The sequence below is a fragment of the Apodemus sylvaticus genome, chromosome 1 (assembly GCF_947179515.1).
Source record: "Apodemus sylvaticus chromosome 1, mApoSyl1.1, whole genome shotgun sequence".
Classification (NCBI taxonomy): Eukaryota; Metazoa; Chordata; class Mammalia; order Rodentia; family Muridae; genus Apodemus; species Apodemus sylvaticus.
Window position 1 is genome coordinate 85,503,476 of NC_067472.1, and position 19,074 is coordinate 85,522,549.

Genomic DNA, 19,074 nt, shown 5'->3' on the forward strand with positions numbered 1-19,074 from the left:
TCTAGCTAAGCCATGTTCAATAAATTTCTTAACGTGGGACAACACTGTACGCAATCTACCCATTCAGTTCTCCAATATACACAGGGTTGGGAGGGCATCGTGCCCTCTAGCCAATTACCTTTAACCTCCGGAAACCTTACACCCTCCGCTGGGCTCTGACATCACCCCAACAACTTAAACGGGAAATGATGGAGTTACCATGGTCAAACTGCTCTTCCAAAACTTGAGCTGTTCCTCCGTAAGCTACAGCCCAGACCTCAAGTGTACTTCAAACTTCTCACAGTTTGAGTTGTCAGCCAGGGAGTTTAGGAAACTTATGAGGCAGGTCCCTGATGCCTGACACTCACCACCCAGAGCTAGCAACTGCCTCCACAGCGCAGGCTTCCTCTACTGAGTCGCTGCTTAGCTCGAGTCTTCCCTGAGCTGCACTTCCGCTTAACACCCGAATCAACCGCTCTGCGCAGGCCCACCTGGACCGGAAGTGCAAAGGCCTTCTAGAGGAAGGCAGTGCTTGGGGTGTGTGGGAGGGCCTTTGTCCTGTAGTAATGTAGCAATTTAAGGTTTCTTAGTTTTCCCTCCTTTCTTCCTTCCTTCCTTCCTTCCTTCCTTCCTTCCTTCCTTCCTTCCTTCCTTCCTTCCTTCCTTCCTTCCTTCCTTCCTTCCTTCCTTCCTTCCTTCCTTCCTTCCTTCCTTCCTTCCTTCCTTCTTTTCTCTTATTTATTTTTTTAAAAACAACAACTAGGCTAATCTTGTTAATAACAGTGACTTCTCCCAGCAACAACTCTGTGGAGCAGAAGACACAGCCAGGCTGGTTTTTCAGCATCAGCTCCTGGGATCTAGAGAGAGTATCCAACCATCTTATGGACCCAGAGCCACTCGCAGTCAGGTGGTGGGCTCTGGATATACTATCCGAGCTCATAGGTCGCCCTTTACTCTTATTAGATGCATGTAACGCTTGATTAAAATTTCTGTGCATATTGTTTAAATCACTTATATCAGGAAATAATATATAATATAGACTTATCTGGGAGATTAAAAATTTTAGCAATTGAGAACAACGTCTGACATCTGGCACATGGTCAGTTCTTGTCAATCATTAGCACAGCTACTAACAAGATTGGCCTAGCTTTTGCAGCCAAGATTGTGTGTGCAAATAATGCACTATTTGTTCAAATAATATTTATTGCATAGCTACTCTGCTGATACTGTAGCTCTGTCACATACTTTTTGTGTCTGAGGCAACTTTCTTTCCCTCTCTGAGTTTTATGTTTTTATATTAATAATGAAAATAGTAATATGCACTCCTATCACTGGATTGATGAGTGTATCAAAGTATTTTTGCAAAGCACCAGTATTATGCCTGATGGATTGTAAGTACACAGTTATTTGTCTTATAAAAATTAACATGAAAAATTGTTTTCCCCTGAGATGGTTATTCTGTATTTTTTCAATGTACATATCCTGTATTTTTGCTATCTGGGAAAATAAGCTTGAAGCTAATTTTAAAATAGAAAAAAATAAATCTTTATAATTAAAAAACTATTTTATTTTAAATTTATCTACCTTAATTTTACATGCATTGGTGTTTTGCTTGCATGTATGTCTATGTGAGACTGTCAGATCTTGGAGTTACTGACAGTTGTGAGCTGCCATGTGGATGCAGGGATTTAAAGCTGGGTCCTGTAAGTGCCCTTAACTGCTGAGCCAACTGTCCAGTGACAAGGTTTTCTCAATATAGATAATTTGTCAGTGTTTGGTTTTCAAATACCTAAATTTTGTTTTCTCTGATTTTTCTCCTTTGTCAATTCGTGATTTTGTTGTTTTGTTAGTGCATGCTTTTCCTACTTTTCTACTTCTTGCGTTAGGCATGCAGTTCGATTCTTGATTGAAAAGTATTTTGTTGTTTTAGAAGTCTTCATTTATAGCTACACATTTTTCTCAGCTCTGATTTTGCTTTTGAAAGTTTGGTATATTTTCATTTTCTGAAGACGTTTTGTAATTTGTTTTCTTTTTTGACTCATAATTAGTAATATTTTACTTTCAAATACTTGTGAATTTTCTGCTATTTTATCTGTTGACTTCTAGTTTTATTAACCATTTTGGTTAGATAAGGCACTCAGTAAGATTTCAGTATTTTTAAGTTGAAGCTTAAAATTTTAGAGGCTTTTATTTTTAGATCTGGGAACCAGGTGCTTGTTGTGCAAGTGCTCTACTATGGAACCAAATCACCAACCCACCCCTATTGTGGCTTATTTAAAGACCCAAGATTCAGTGACTGCTAGAGAATGTCCCATGTGCACTTGAGAAGGATATATCTTCTATTATTATTTGTTGCAATGTTTATCATGGGTATGTCTAAGCTCCTATTAGAATGCTGTGCTGTTCATGATGGCAATCAAGAAGGTGTTTTTATTGTTCAATTTATACCCTATGTATATACATTATATGACCAAAACAGAACCAGAGCTATCCCCATTCAGTAAACAGGAAAGCAATGAATGTAGCTTTAGGAATCAAAAGCAATGAATATTTTCTTAGGAATCCATCATACCTTTCTGTTGACTCCCATTTAAGGACACATACCTAGGTAGCCAAAGGAAAAACTACAGAGTGTGTACAAGGCCTTAGAGCTTGATAAAAATCAAATCCTTCTTTATATAAAAAGAACATTGTCTCCTGTATACAATTAAAATGGTTTTAATTACATTTTATTTATTTGGAGTAGAGACATGTCACATAAATGTGGAGGTCAGAGGACAACTAGCTAGAGTGGGTTCTTTCTTCTACAATGGGGGTCCTAGGCATCAAACAAGTGATCCAGTTTGACAGAATGCACCTTTACCAACTGAACTGTCTCACTGGCCCTGGATATTATTTTCTAATTGAGAAATCCCAAATGAAGTCTGAAAACTGAGGAGACTGCCCCACAACACAGCAGCTTCCTAGACCATCTTATAGGTTTACCAAGAACCATCCTACTTATGTGCTCATGAACTGCAGAGAGAGATATCACATGTCTTCCTAGAGGACTTCAATTTCCTAGACAATGATCAGGAGAAAAATCTTTGTCTCATTCCATTTATACTTTACTCTCTTGTTCTTTATTACAGGCGAATCAAGAGTAGAAAGAAAAGCACATTATTTTCAAAGACACCCCACTGATCCTGTCCATGAACTTCATTTTCTTTAATCACTGAAGTAAAAGACCATTATTTCTAATTTTGAAAACAATATCAAACTTTGACATTAATTTAACGTCGACATAGCAGGGAATATTTTGATGTGTGTTTGTGCACATATATTTGTGAGCATGTTTGTGGCAAATTTGATTTCTTTGGGGTTTGTGCTCTTATTTATAGCTGCTAAAACTAATGCATTTCTACTTGCCAAATCTGATGGCACCATCGCTCTCCGATGTTTCTACTCAAGTACTTAGACCATCTCAGAATGGGTCCTTTCAAAAACTAATGCTGCTCTCTCGTGAAAGAAAAACAACTCTAAGAAATGTTTTTAGATTTAGACATTTCAGAAACAGGACATTCAGTTATATCTTCAGTGAAGAGGACACTTTTTTTTTCTTTCAGGAAAACATTTATTACACAAATATATTTACATGAAGATTCACAAGCACAGGATGACCTTCCCGTGTACCCAGCTATAGGGGGGAAAAAGAAAAAAAAAGAAAGAAAAAAAAAGAAAGAAAAATCAGTATCACTATTTGTAACTGAATCTCAAGGAACCTCTGTCTCATAATCACTTCATGTCTTGATCAGCAAAAGACAGGAAGACTTGGTCCAGGGTGATCTGACTGATGGAATAGTCTTCTAAATTGTATTGTTTCTTTGCTTTCTCCAAAATGCCAAACACCTTAAACAACAACAACAACAAAAGCATGCAGTTGCTATCGAAGCCTCCCTCTAGCTCCAAAAGGAGCCTCGCTCCCTCCTCCCCAATTCTTGCCAGGCACAATCAATTAGACAACAGACCAGAAGGGCAATATAGAAAGCAGAAGAAACATTATTGAGAAGTGGAGGAGGCAGCTCTCTGTCTCAGTTCTTTTGATGGACATGGACTGATAATGGAATTTGAGGGCAGTCATCAAAGACATTTACACACTAAGGCATTTGAAGAGGGACATAAACACTCCACTGCATTCACAATATCAGGCACAGTTCCACTCCCTGGATCCCAAGAGCCCGCATTGTTAGTGCCCCCCTAACATGAACTGGTAAAAGGGCACAGTTTCTGATCACCTTTCCCCAGCTGTTGTCCTTGCTGGGAATGTAGTAATTAAGAATCCCTTGATTCTCTTGCTTTAATTCACTTCCTACGACAGGAAAATAGGACAAGTAAGTATTTTTACAAAGTTCTTTTTAGATGATCAAAATAGTACTGTATCTGCTTAATGTTATATATCATACAAAGGTGAATAGTTGGGGTTAACACAGAAGATGTGACCTCCCCAACCTACTCTCTTTGGTATATATTAAATATTTTTAAAGACTTTAGAACTAGTTAAATAGTCTTATTGTAGGCAATTGACGGCACCTATTGAAGCTTATAAGCTCAGTAAATTGTCAACTTGTGTGTCCAGTGTAAACATTTGAGCTTTTAAAAATACTAATATATTTATTCCTAAACATAGTGCTGAGTATTGATAGGATTTTTTCTGGTTGTGTGTTTATGAGGGCACAGTTTGGGAAGAGGAAGGCCAAGTATGATGGTTGAGATGAGAATGATCCCATAGGTTTATATGTTAGAATATTTGGGTGATTGTAGCTGGTCTTCACTACTTTGTGGGTTCTTCTTTTTACCTCCTATCACTGGGTAGGAGATAAAGAAAGATGGAAGCAGGAGGAGGGGCAGAAGTGGAATCTGAATCTAATTTCTTTCTGTTTCTTCTTTGTTTGTAGCTGGTCTTTGCTACTTTGTGGGTTCTTCCTTTTCCTACCCCTTATCTCACCTGTTTTCACCCCCATTTCTAGATAGGAGAGAAAGAAGACTAAAGGAGAGAGACAGAGAGAGATTGAGAAAGAGAGATCAGAATCTAATTTCTTTCTCTTGCTTCTTCTTTGAGTACTACTAACAAACTGCAAACCCTCAACGACCAACAGTCACCCACCCCTGCCTCTCAGGGCATTTATATATTCTCTGAAAAGTTCCCAGAAATCCAAATGTCACACAACTGCAGAAACTCTTTGCAGCAAGCAAAACCATGCCTCTGCTAGAACATGAGGCAAATCATAGACAGCTGTTGCAAAGCAGCCCGGTATCCCTACACCTGGGATTAAAATGAAAACATACCCTTATAATATTTTTGTGTTTTTTAAAGAAACCTAAATTTCAGAATTCTCATTTCAATCTCTAGTTGGTGGAGCTGTTTGGGAAGGATTAAGCAGTGTGCCCTTGTGTTGGAGCAGGTATGCCACAAAGGTGGGCTATGATGTTTCAAAAGATCATACCATGCCCAGGTAGTCCTTCTTTCTCTCTCTGCCTTATGCTTGTGGGTCAGGATGTAAAGCTCTTAGTTACAGTTCTGGAACCATGTGTACCTGCCTGCTACCATGTTCCCTGCCACAGTGGTGATGGACACTAATGTTTTAAACTGTAAGCCCTTATTAAATGCTTTCTTTTATAAGTTGTCATGTTCATGGTGTTTTGTCATGGCAACAGAGAAGTTACTAAGATGAGACTGTCTCATTTTCATGATTACACCATGTCCTTCCGTGTGCATGGAGAATCGTGCACAGAAATCACCTATCATGCTCTGGTGATCTTGTTTTTCTTGTTTTTTTTTTTTTTTTTTTACAAGTGAGACTCTATGGACATGATTAGTGGGAAGAAATGCATTTATAACTAACTGTGGTGATATGTATAGTAAAATTTTATGTCTGGCTTTAAGCAATGTATAGTAAAATATTCATGTCTAGCTTTGAATGAAATGTTTCAGCAAAGCCTTTGCTGTGTTTGGGTCAATTATTAGAGGCTGAGAAATTGTTGGGAAATTGTTTGAAAGTTGAAGAAATTTGTCTCTCTAGTGAATCTGCACTTGATGCTATGTGAGAGCTTGCAGCTGCACCAACCTTGTTCCCAAGACACTCCTGGCAAACCTGGAGTTCTTACTTTTGATTATGGCTAGCAATGGTCAAAAGGGACTGAGATCTTTGTGGGTTGCCTGCTCTCATAGGCAGCGAGGGCAAGATAACTTAGGTAGATTGACCCTTTACCAGCTCCAATTAATGTTTGAATGTTTGTATAATGTTTGAATAAAGTAACTGGAGTGAGTTAGCTGAGTGTCAGACTTTTCCAGAAAGACCGAACCCCTCTGCTCATTCAGAAAATGAAAGTTTAGCATCTTAGTGAGTTTTTCTCTCTACTGTGGCAACTACAACTGACATCAATCAATAATTAACTTATGCAGAACTGGAAATCATTACAACTCTAATTAAACTGGATTCAAAATGTGTTAAAGAAATATTACATGTTTGAAATGTGTGTGGATTTGGATTATATTAATTTCAATGCATGTATTATTCTGATGATCATGTAGGGCTCTTTTATTGTGGCATATCTCAAATATAAAGTATAAAAGTATTTAAAGCAAGCACTGATAAAAATCTCCCCATTTAGGTCAAATTATACTTACTAATTCATTGTCAGGTGCAAAGTTCCAGCTTTTACACCCCATAAAAATAAGCAATATGTCCATCAATATCAAAGGCATTTTCATTTTTTCAGTTTGTCTACTTACTTATTTAAATTAACATAATAACTGATATGGTAATGAAATATGTATGCATGTGGAAGTACTAAATTGAGTTAAGACAGTTTCTTTTGGGGATGGAGATAGCACAATGGTTAGAAGCAATTGGTCTTGCAGAGGTCCTGGGTTCAGTTCGCAGGAATAACATGACAGCTCATAAATATCCATAACTTCAGTTACAGGGTTCTGACACCCTCTTCTGACCTCTGAGAGCACCAATCACAGACATACATGGAAATAAAACAGTTCTATATACACACACACACACACACAATTAAAAATAAATAAAAAATTATGGTATCTCAACCTTTTATGTTTCTAATAGTTATTAAGAGTATAGTATTATATATATATGGAAATCCATCAATGTAATTCACTACATAAACAAACTCAAAAAAAAGCCACATGGTCATTTCATTAGATGCTGTAAAAGCATTTGACAAAATTCAGCATCCTTTTATGTTAAAGGTCTTGGAAAGAACAGGAATTCAAGGCCCATACCTAAACACAGTAAAAGCAATATACAGTAAACCAGTAGCCAATTTAAAACTTAATAGAGAGAAACTTGAAGCAATCCCACTAAAATCAGGGACTAGACAAGACAGCCCTCTCTCTCCATATTTATTCAATATAGTACTTGAAGTTCTAGCTAGAGCAATTAGACAACATAAAGAGGTCAAAGGAATACAAATAGGAAAGGAAGAAGTCAAATTATCACTATTTGCAGATTATATGATAGTATAATTAAGCCACCTAAAAAACTCCACCAGAGAATTCCTACAGCTGATAAACAACTACAGCAAAGTGGCTGGATATAAAATTAACTCAAGCAAATCAGTAGCCTTCCTATACTCAAAGGATAAACAGGCTGAGAAAGAAATTAGGGAAATGACACCCTTTACAGTAGCCAGAAACAATATAAAGTATCTTGGTGTGACTCTAACCAAACAAGTGAAAGATCTGTATGACAAGAACTTCAAGTCTCTGAAGAAAGAAATGGAAGAAGACCCCAGAAAATGGAAACATCTTTCATGCTCATGAATTGGCAGGATTAATATAGTTAAAATGGCCATCTTGCCAAAAGCAATCTACAGATTCAACACAATCCCCATCAAAATCCCAACCCAATTCTTCATTGAGTTAGAAAGAGCAATTCTTAAATTCAAAATTCATCTGGAATAACAAAAAACCCAGGATAGCTAAAACTATTGTCAACAGTAAAAGAACTTCTGGGGGAATCAGTATCCCAGACCTCAAGCAGTACTACAGAGCAATAGTGTTAAAAACTGTATGGTATTGGTACAGTGACAGGCAAGTAGATCAATGGAATAGAATTGAAGACCCAAAAATGAACCCACACACCTATGGTCACTTGATCTTTGACAAAGGAGCTAAAACCATCCAGTGGAAAAAAAGACAACCTTTTCAACAAATGGTGCTGGTTCAACTGGAGGTCAGCATGCAGAAGAATGTGAATTGACCATTCTTATCTCCATGTACTAAGCTCAAGTCCAAGTGGATCAAGGACCTCGACATAAAACCAGAGACACTGAAACTAATAGAAAAGAAACTGAGGAAGAACCTTGAGCACATGGATACAAGGGAAAATTTCCTGAACAGAAAGAACACCAATAGCTTATGCTCTAAGATCAAGAATTGACAAATGGGAACTCATAAAATTACAAAGTTTCTGTAATGCAAAGGACACTGTCAATAGGACAAAACAGCAACAACAAATTGGGAAAAGATCTTTACCAACACTACATCCAACAGAGGGTTTATATCCAATATATACAAAGAACTCAAGAAGTTAGACCCCAGAGAGACAAATAACCCTATTAAAAATAGGGTACAAAGATAAACAAAGAATTTTCACCTGAGGAATATCAAATGGCTGAGAAGCATCTAAAGAAATGTTCAACATCTTAGTCATCAGAGAAATGCAAATCAAAACAACCCTGAGATTTCACCTTACAACAGTCAGAATGGCTAACATCAAAAACTCAGGAGACAGCAGGTACTGGCAAGGTTGTGGAGAAAGAGGAACATTCCTCCACTGGTGGTGGGATTGCAAGCTGGTGCAACCACTCTGGAAATCAGTCTGGCAATTCCTCAAAAAACTGGGCATGATACTACTGGAGGACCCCGTTGTACCACTCCTGGGCATATACCCAGAATATTCCCCACCATGTAATAGGACACATGCTCCACTATGTTCATAGCAGCCCTATTTATAATAGCCAGAAGCTGGAAAGAACCCAGATGTCTCTCAATGGAGAATGGATACAGAAAATGTGGTATATTTACAATATGGAATACTACTCAGCTATTGGAAACAATGAATTCATGAAATTCTTAGGCAAATGGGTGGAACTGGATAATGTCATACTGAGTGAGGTAACACAATCACAAAAGAACACACATGGTATGCACTCACTGATAAGTGGATATTAGTCCAGAAGCTTGGAATACACAAGACACAGCTCACATGTCAAATGATGTCCAAGAAGAAGGAAGGAGAAGCCCCTGGTCCTGAAAAGGCTAGATGCAGCAGTGTAGGGGAATACCAGTACAGGGAAATGAGAGGGGTTTGATTGGGGAAAGGGGGAGGGAACAGTGCTTATGGGACCTTTGGAGAGGGGGGAACCAGGAAAGGGGAAATTATTTGAAATGTAAATAAAGAATATACCAAAAAAAGAGTATAGTATTATAATTATAGTCATCATACTGTTTATCTTCTGTGGTGGTGTAAAGAATTTCCCCGAGTGCAAGAGGCCAGCTGTGCACCGAGAGGCCAGCTGGGAGGAGGCAGCATACACTGCTGAGTCCAGCCCTGCAGAGCAGAGGATCCAGTCCAGAGGCCTCTGGCGGGAGCCTTCTGGTCTCTGCCTCTGGATCAGGAACAGCAGGCAGATCAATGGAACAGGATTGAAGATCCAGAAATGAACCCACACACCTATGGCCACTTGATCCTCGACAAAGGGGCTGAAAACATCCAATGGAAAAAAGATAGCCTTTTCAACAAATGGTGCTGGTTCAACTGGAGGTCAGCATGCAGAAGAATGCGAATTGATCCATCCGTGTCTCCTTGTACTAAGCTCAAATCCAAATGGATCAAGGACATCCACATAAAGCCAGACACTCTGAAGCTAATAGAAAAGAAACTGGGGAAGACCCTTGAGGACATCGGTACAGGGAGAAAGTTTCTGAACAGAACACCAATAGCGTATGCTCTAAGATCAAGAATTGACAAATGGGACCTCATAAAATTACAAAGTTTCTGTAAGGCAAAGGACACCATCAAGAGGACAAATCGGCAACCAACAAATTGGGAAAAGATCTTCACCAATCCTACATCAGATAGAGGGCTAATATCCAATATATATAAAGAACTCAAGAAGTTAGACTCCAGAAAACCAAACAACCCTATTAAAAAATGGGGTACAGAGTTAAACAAAGAATTCTCACCTGAAGAATTTCGGATGGCGGAGAAACATCTTAAAAAATGCCCAACTTCATTAGTCATTAGGGAAATGCAAATCAAAACAACCCTAAGATTTCACCTTACACCAGTCAGAATGGCTAAGATTAAAAATTCAGGAGACAGCAGGTGTTGGCGAGGATGTGGAGAAAGATGAACACTTCTCCACTGCTGGTAGGGTTGCAAATTGGTACAACCACTCTGGAAATCAGTCTGGTGGTTCCTCAGAAAACTGGGCACCTCACTGCTAGAAGATCCTGCTATACCACTCCTGGGCATATACCCAAATGATTGCCCAGCATGTAATAAGGATACATGTTCTAGTATGTTCATAGCAGCCCCATTTATAATTGCCAGAAGTTGGAAAGAACCCAGGTATCCCTCAACAGAAGAGTGGATGCAAAAAATGTGGTATATATACACAATGGAATACTATTCAGCCATTAGAAACAATGAATTCATGAAATTCTTAGGCAAATGGATGGAGCTGGAGAACATCACACTAAGTGAGGTAACCCAGACTCAAAAGATGAATCATGGTATGCACTCACTAATAAGTGGATATTAACCTAGAAAACTGGAATACCCAAAACATAATCCACACATCAAATGAGGTACAAGAAGAACGGAGGAGTGGCCCCTTGTTCTGGAAAGACTCAGTGAAGCAGTATAGAACAAAATCAGAACAGGGAAGTGGGAAGGGTTGGGTGGGAAAACGGGGAGGGAAGGGGACTGATGGGACTTTTGGGGAGTGGGGGGTCCAGAAAAGGGGAAATCATTTGAAATGTAAATAAATATATCAATAAATTAAAAAAAAGAGGAACAGCCTTTGCCATGGCACCTAGTCTCCAGGCAGTGCAGGAGGCCAGCTGTGCACCCGGAGGCCAGCTAAGAAGAGGCAGTTTGCACTGGTGAGTCCAGCATTGACAACAAGACCAACTAACACCAGTGAGAAATGGATGGCAAACGGCAAATGTAGGAACATTACTAACAGAAATCAAGGCAATATGGCAGCATCTGAACCCAATTCTCCATTAATAGCATGTCCTGGATACCCCAACACACCAGAAAAACAAGATTTGGATTTAAAATTACTGGTCATGATACTGTTACAGGAACACATGAAGGACATAAATAAATCTCTTAGAGAAATTCAGGAGAAAATGGATCAAAAATTAGAAGCCATTACAAGGGAAACACAAAAATCATTGAAAGAAATTCAGGAGAATACAGATCAAAAGATAGAAACCAATAAGGAGGAAATGCAAAAGTCACTTAAAGAAATACAGAAGAACTTTGGTCACCAGGCTGAGGTCATGAAAGGGGAAGCACAAAAATATCTCTTAAAGAATTATAGGAAAACACAAACAAGCAAGTGAAGGAGCTAAGCAAAACCATCCAGGATCTAAAATCAGAAGTAGAAACAACTAAGAAATTGCAAAGGGAGACAACTTTGGAGACAGAAAACCTTGGGAAGAAATCAGGGGCCACTGATGCAAATGTCAACAACAGAATACAAGAGATAGAAGAAAGAATCTCAGATGCTGAAGATACCATAGAAACCATGGACTCAACAGTTAAAGAAAATGCAAAATGCAAAAAGCTTGCAACCCAAAATATCCAGGAAATCCAGGACAAAATGAGAAGACCAAACCTAAGGATTAAAGGTATAGATGAGAGTGAAGATTTACAACTTAAAGGGCCAGCAAATATCTTTAATAAAATTATGGAAGAAAACTTCCCTAACCTAAAGAGAGAGATGCCCATGAATATACGAGAAAGCTACAGAACTCCAAACAGACAGGACCAGAACAGAAATACCTCCTGTTACATAATAATCAAAACCTGAAATGTACTAAACAAAGAAAGAATATTAAAGGCAGTAAGAGAAAAAGGCTAAGTAACATATAAAGGAAGATCTACCAGAATCACACCAGACTTCTCATCAGAGACTATGAGAACTAGAAGATCCTGGGCAGATCTCATGCAGACTCTAAGAGAACACAAATGCCAGCCAAAAATACTATACCCAGCAAAACTCTCAATCACTATAGATGGAGAAACCAAGGTATTCAATGACAAAACCAAGTTCACCCAATATATTTCCACAAACCCAGCCCTACAAGGATAATAGGAGGAAAACACCAATACAAGGAGGGGAACTTCACCCTGGAAAAAGCAACACAGTAACCTTCTTTCATCAAACCCAAAAGAAGAGAACCAATCAAATATAAAAAATAATATCAAAAATGACAGGAAGTAATAATCATTATTCCTTAATATCTCTTAATATCATTGGACTCAATTCCCCAATAAAAAGGCATAGACTAAGAGACTGGATACATAAACAGGATCCTCCATTTTGTTGCATACAGGAAACACACCTCACTGTCAAAGACAAACACTACCTTAGATTTAAAGGCCGGAAGACAATTTTACAAGCAAATGGTCTCAGGAAACAAGCCGGAGTAGCCATTCTAATATCAGATAAAACTGACTTTCAACCTAAAGTCATCAAAAGAGACACTGAGGGACACTTCTTGCTGGTCAAAGGAAAAATCCACCAAGAAGAACTCTCAATCCTGAACATCTATGCTCCAAATGCAAGGGCACCCTCATTCATAAAAGAAACTTTATTAAAGCTCAAAGCACATATTGCACCTAACACAATAATTGTGGGTGACTTCAACACTGCACTTTCTTCAATGGACTGATCAGGAAAACAGAAACTGAACAGGGACACAGTGAAACTAACTGAAGCTTTGGACCAATTAGATTTAATATATATATAATATGTGTTATATATATATATATAATAACATTATATATTTTATATATATATAATATTTCATTGTAAAGCAAAAGAATATACCTTTTTCTCAGCACCTCATGGTACCTTCTCCAAAATTGACCATATAATTGGTCACAAGACAAACCTCAACAAAAATAAGAAGATCGAAATAATCCCATGACTCCTATCAGATCTCTATGGAGTAAAAGTGGTCTTCAATAGCAACAAAAACAACAGAAAGCCCACATACACATGGAAACTGAACAATACTTTACTCAATGATACCTTAGTCAAGGAAGAAAGAAAGAAATCAAATACTTTTTAGAATTTAATGAAAATGAAGTTACAACATACCCAAATCTATGGGACACAATGAAAACAGTGCTAAGAGGAAAACTCATAGCCCTGAGTGCCTCCAAAAAGAAAATGGAGAGAGCATACACTATCAGCTTTATGACACACCTGAAAGCCCTGGAACAAAAAGAAGCTATTTCACCCAGGAGGAGTAGAATGCAGGAAATCATCAAACTCAGGGCTGAAATCAATCAAGTAGAAACAGAGAACCATACAAAAAATCAACAAAACCAGGAGCTGGTTCTTTGAGAAAATCAACAAGATAGATAGCCAGACTAACCAAAGGGCACAGAAACAGTATTCAGATTAACAAACTTAGAAATGAAAAGGGAGATATTACAACAGAAACTGAGGAAATTCAAAAAATCATCAGATCCTACTACAAAAGCCTATACTCAACACAACTGGAGAAACTGGAGGAAATGGACAGTTTCCTAGACAGATATCCGACACCAAAATTAAATAAAGATCAAATAGATCATCTAAGCAGTCCCATAACCCCTAAAGAAATAAAAGGGGTCATAGAAAGTCTTCCAACCATAAAAAGCATGGGACCAGCTGGCTTCAGTGCAGAATTCTATCAGACCTTCATAGAAGACCTAACACCAATACTCTTCAAACTATTCCACAAAATAGAAACAGAAGGAACACTACCCAACTTGTTCTACGAAACCACAATTACGCTGATACCAAAACCACACAAAGATCCAACAAAGAAAGAGAACTTCAGGCCAATTTCCCTTATGAATGCAAAAATACTAAATAAAATTCTTGCCAACTGAATCCAAGAACACATCAAAATGATCATCCACCATGATCAAGTAGGCTTCATCCCAGGGATGCAGGGATGGTTCAATATAAGGAAATCCATCAATGCAATCCACTACATAAACAAACTAAAAAAAAAAAAAACCCATATGCTCATTTCATTAGATGCTGAAAAACCATTTGACAAAATTCAGCATCCTTTCATGCTAAAAGTCTTGGAAGGAACAGGAATTCAAGGCCCATACCTAAACATAGTTAAAGCAATATACAGTAAACCGGTAGCCAACATCAAACTAAATGGAGAGAAACTTGAAGCAATCCCACTAAAATCAGGGACTAGACAAGGCTGTCCTCTCTCTCCATATCTCTTCAATATAGTACTTGAAGTTCTAGCTAGAGCAATTAAACAACATAAGGAGGTCAAGGGGATACAAATTGGAAAGGAAGAAGTCAAATCATCACTATTTGCAGATGACATGATAGTCTACTTAAGTGAACGGAAAATCTCCACCAGAGAACTACTACAGCTGATAAACAACTTCAGCAAAGTGGCTGGTTATAAAATCAACTCAATAAAAGGGGAAATCTTTTGATATGTAAATAAAGAATACATCGAATAAAAAAATTATGTTTAAAACAACAAAAATAAAAAGAATTGACAAATGGGACTTCATAAAATTACAAAGTTTCTGTAAGGCAAAGGACACTATCAAAAGGACAAAACAGCAACCAACAAATTGGGAAAAGATTTTCACCAACCCTACATCCTATAGAGGGATAATATCCAATATATACAAAGAACTCAAGAAGTTAGACTCCAGGGAACCAAATAATCCTATTAAAAAATGGGGTACAGATCTAAACAAAGAATTTTCACCTGAAGAAATTCAGATGGCCGAGAAGGACCTTAAGAAATGCTAAACATCATTAGTCATTAGGGAAATGCAAATCAAAAGAACCCTGAGATTTCACCTCACACCAGTCAGAATGACTATGGTTAAATACTCAGGAGACAGCAGGTGTTGGCAAGGATGTGAAGAAAGAGGAACACTCCTCCACTACTGGTGGGATTGCAAGAGGGTACAACCACTATGGAAATCAGTCTGGCAGTTCCTCAGAAAACTGGACACGACACTTCTGGAGGACCCTGCTATACTTCTCCTGGGCATATACCCAGAGGATTCCCCGGCATGCAATAAGGATGCATGCTCCACTATGTTCATAGCAGCCTTATTTATAATAGCCAGAAGCTGGAAAGAACCCAGATGTTCCTCAATGGAGGAATTGATACAGAAAATTTGGTATATTTACACAATGGAATACTACTCAGCAATCAAAAACAATGAATTCATGAAATTTTTAGGCAAATGGTTGGAACTGGAAAATATCACCCTAAGTGAGGTAACCCAATCACAGAAGAATATACATGGAATGCAATCACTGATAAGTGGATGTTAATTAGCCCAGAAGCCCTGAATACCCAAGGCACAATTAGCATAACTAATGACTCACATGAAGAAGTGAGGAGGGGGTCCTCATCCTGGAAAGGCTTGATCTAGCATTGTAGGGGAGTACCAGGACAGAGAAAAAGGAGGGAGGTGATTGGAGAATCGGTGGAGAAAAGAAGGCTTATGGGATGTATGGGGAGATGGGAACTGGGAAAGGGGAAATCATTGGGAATGTAAACAAAGAATTTAGAAAATAAAAATATATAAAAATATATAATAAAAAGAAAGAGAGTATTTTGGTGAAGAAGTGAAATTTAAAAAAAAGAATCCAATAACCCTACTATAGTAAGCCCTGAGAAATATAATATACCTGAAGCACAAGACAAAGACTTCAAAATAGCAATTATGAATATGTTCAAGACATTAAAGAGAATATGAATAAATACCTTGCTGAAGATCATTAAAATACAAGAAACAGTTCAAGGTAAGAAAGTAGAAATAGAATCACTAAAGAAAACCCAAAGTGAAATAAAATAGGAAATGAAAATTTTAGGAGTTGAACAAAATCCTCAAATGGAAACCACACCAAAAGATTACAACATGGAAGAGAAAATCTCAGTTGTTAAAAACAAGATAGGAAAGCAAGGCTAGCTCAGTCAGTAAAACAAAACATGAAGACTTTAAAAATCTGGGCACATTGAAGAAATCTGGACAACAATGAAAAGAATGAGCCCGTGAATTTGCTAACAATTGTTACTCTATCAGTGCTTTGCAGTTAGGAAAGAGGCTGAGAAAGAGCATATAGTTGCTACCATTGCTCTGTGGACAGAGAGGTGTTTTATTGAGTTTGTCACTCATGAGCAGAAGAATTTTTGTCAGGAGATACACATCTGCTAGAGCTTGCTTGCAGTTCAAAATCTTGTACTGGCACAACTTGCCAAAATCCAGAATATAATGTTTAATGATATGGGTAATATAGAATATCCTTTAAATGATTTTTTGGCATGGGTAATATGTGAAAGAATGAGAATTATATTAAAATATGACTTTAGAGGCATAATTTACATGGATAGAAAAATATGAAGAGGCCCTAGAAGTAGATGGCAGAGTTTGGTGACAGACTCTGTAGCAGCAGTGGCAAAGGAAGTATGGAAGATCACTAGGTGTCAGTAACACAGGGAAACTAGATTAAAACATAAATCTTATGGGTATTGAGAACAAAACATGAAATTTAACATATTTCTAACACCGTCGGAACAACTTAACATACCTGGAAATGTCATTGTGATGAAATTTTTAAATTCATTTAATGTTTCCCCAGACTTGACCTTGGTCTTCAGAATATAAATATTACCAAACTTGTTCTTGAGGTACTGAGGGCTACCCAGGCATGTGAGTTTCCCATGCACCATTATGGATAGCCTTGTACAAAGGGCTTCACATTCTTCCATGCTTGCAAAACAAAGAAACAGAACAACATGAAACTAAGATGGTCTTGAAGATAACATGCATTTAACCATTGCTAGGATCTTGTTATCAACCACAAGTTGCATCTTCCAATCACCAAGTTCATGATTAGAAAGTATGTTGTAGGGTGTGTGTGTGTGTGTGTGTGTGTGTGTGTGTGTTGGAGGGGTGCACATGCACATATGCCACCACCTGCCTTGACTTAGTGGGGCCTGAGGTGATGGTCACTGATTTAGGCTAGGCTGCCTAGTCAGTGAGCCCCAGGGATCTACCTGTTCCTGCCAAACACTGAGATTATTACCATACACTACTACACCCAACTTTAAGCATTTTTAAAATAATTTATTTATTTTAATTTGTAGATATTTGGTGTGTGTGTGTGTGTGTGTGCTTGCAGTGCCCATGAAGGCTGTTGGATTCCCTGGGACTAGTTGTATAGATGGCTATGAACTGCCATGTAGATAGTGAGAATTGAACCTGGGTTCTCTGGAAGAGCAGCTTAACTGTTCTTAACTGCTGAGTTATCTCTCCAACCCCCAAGTCCAGGTTGTTTTGTTTTGTTTTGTTTTGTTTTGTTTTGTTTAAAATGTAGGTTCTGGGATCTAGTTCAGGTACTCATATTACATAACAAGCATTTTACTAATCGAGGTATCTTCCCAAGCCCCCCCCCCAAATATATTTTCAAAGGATAAATAACAGCACACCAAGTCCTCAAATGTAATATATCTAACTTCCTGAGGATTCCTGGATATCCTATTTATTAGGGTTAATGTGATTCTTAATTCCTTAAAATAAACTTATTCAATTAAATATACTGCGTAATATTTCTGGCCTCAAATAATTGGCCAGTATAGCTACCATAATTCTTGCTAACTCTTGACTGTGCCTTCCAAAGAGCCATACCTGTGGGATGTTATAATGATGGCTTTTCCACTTTCGCGACTCTTTATCACTGTGTTCCAGAGAAGGCGTCTAGCTCTTGGGTCCATGCCAGTTGATGGTTCGTCCAGGAAGACAACTGAGGGCTTTCCCATGGTGGCAATGGCAGTGCTCAGCCTACGTTTGTTTCCTTCACTTCAGACCAAAGACAGGGGTGAAATGGAAACAGATGAAGCTATACCTATTAGTTATTTCCAGGTAAGACAACAGACACCTTTTAGTACTGAGACATCCAACAAAAATCTCAAGTGTAGGCATCCTTATGTAGATTCCGTATGACTTTAACAAGGCATCAAGTCCAAGTACATCTGTGCATGCACATTTATAGTGCAGAAGAGCAACCTTTTACATGCGTGGTTTTGGCTCCATTTGTTTACTTGTTGTTATTAGGATACATAAGCCCCATCCTAATTTGAAGACCTACATTTCTCTTCGTTGCAGGACAGAATCATAGGAATGTTAGGTAAAAGGAAATACTTTCTATTGTGGTTTCAGAAGTCAGGTTATGAAGTTTCAATTCTGAAAAGGGAAGATGTTAACCTGTTACTAGCATCTGAAACACTACAGCATAAGATATTGTTTGACTCAGTGTTAACTGTCAACCTGACACAGCCTTGAATCACCTCAAGAAGTCTCAATAGAATAATTAATTTCCTTATCAGGTTGGTTTGTGAATATGCCAGTGAAGGATTAGCATGATTATTAACTGATTTAAGAAGGCTTATCTAGGAAGGTGGTCCTGAGTTAGATATCAAAGTTCTCTAAGCATCAGTCTGTGAGCAAACCAGGTAGTAAACAGCATTCTCCATATTTTCTTGCTGTATACCATTGGCAATGAATGAATTCCCTGGTCGGAGGTAATGGTGCACGGAGCATTAAGCAGTCCTGCCCAAGTCCCTGTCATGACTTCATTTGATGATAGACTGACCTGGTAGATTGTAAGCCAAATGAACCCCTTTCTCCACTAAGCTGCTTTTGGTCAGTGTTTCATCACAGCAACAAAATGAAACTAGGTCATATGGTAACATAATCAGGTAAATACATGAAAGAGAAGTTCAGGTGG

The 19,074-nt window shown here is 38.1% G+C and overlaps 1 protein-coding gene across 1 annotated transcript in view; it reads right to left on the bottom strand.

The window, feature by feature from the left end:
- Positions 1–3,753: 3,753 nt before the first annotated feature.
- The window catches only part of LOC127679253 (phospholipid-transporting ATPase ABCA3-like), an 86,102-nt gene continuing 70,781 nt past the window's right edge, over positions 3,754–19,074 (bottom strand). Inside the window, exons 27-30 of the mRNA XM_052174966.1 lie at positions 17,976–18,146; positions 16,876–17,057; positions 4,254–4,327; positions 3,754–3,867 (exon numbers count right to left, since the gene is read on the bottom strand). Of these exons, the coding sequence (XP_052030926.1) occupies positions 3,754–3,867; positions 4,254–4,327; positions 16,876–17,057; positions 17,976–18,146 (541 nt within the window). The remainder of the gene's footprint in view (positions 3,868–4,253; positions 4,328–16,875; positions 17,058–17,975; positions 18,147–19,074) is intronic.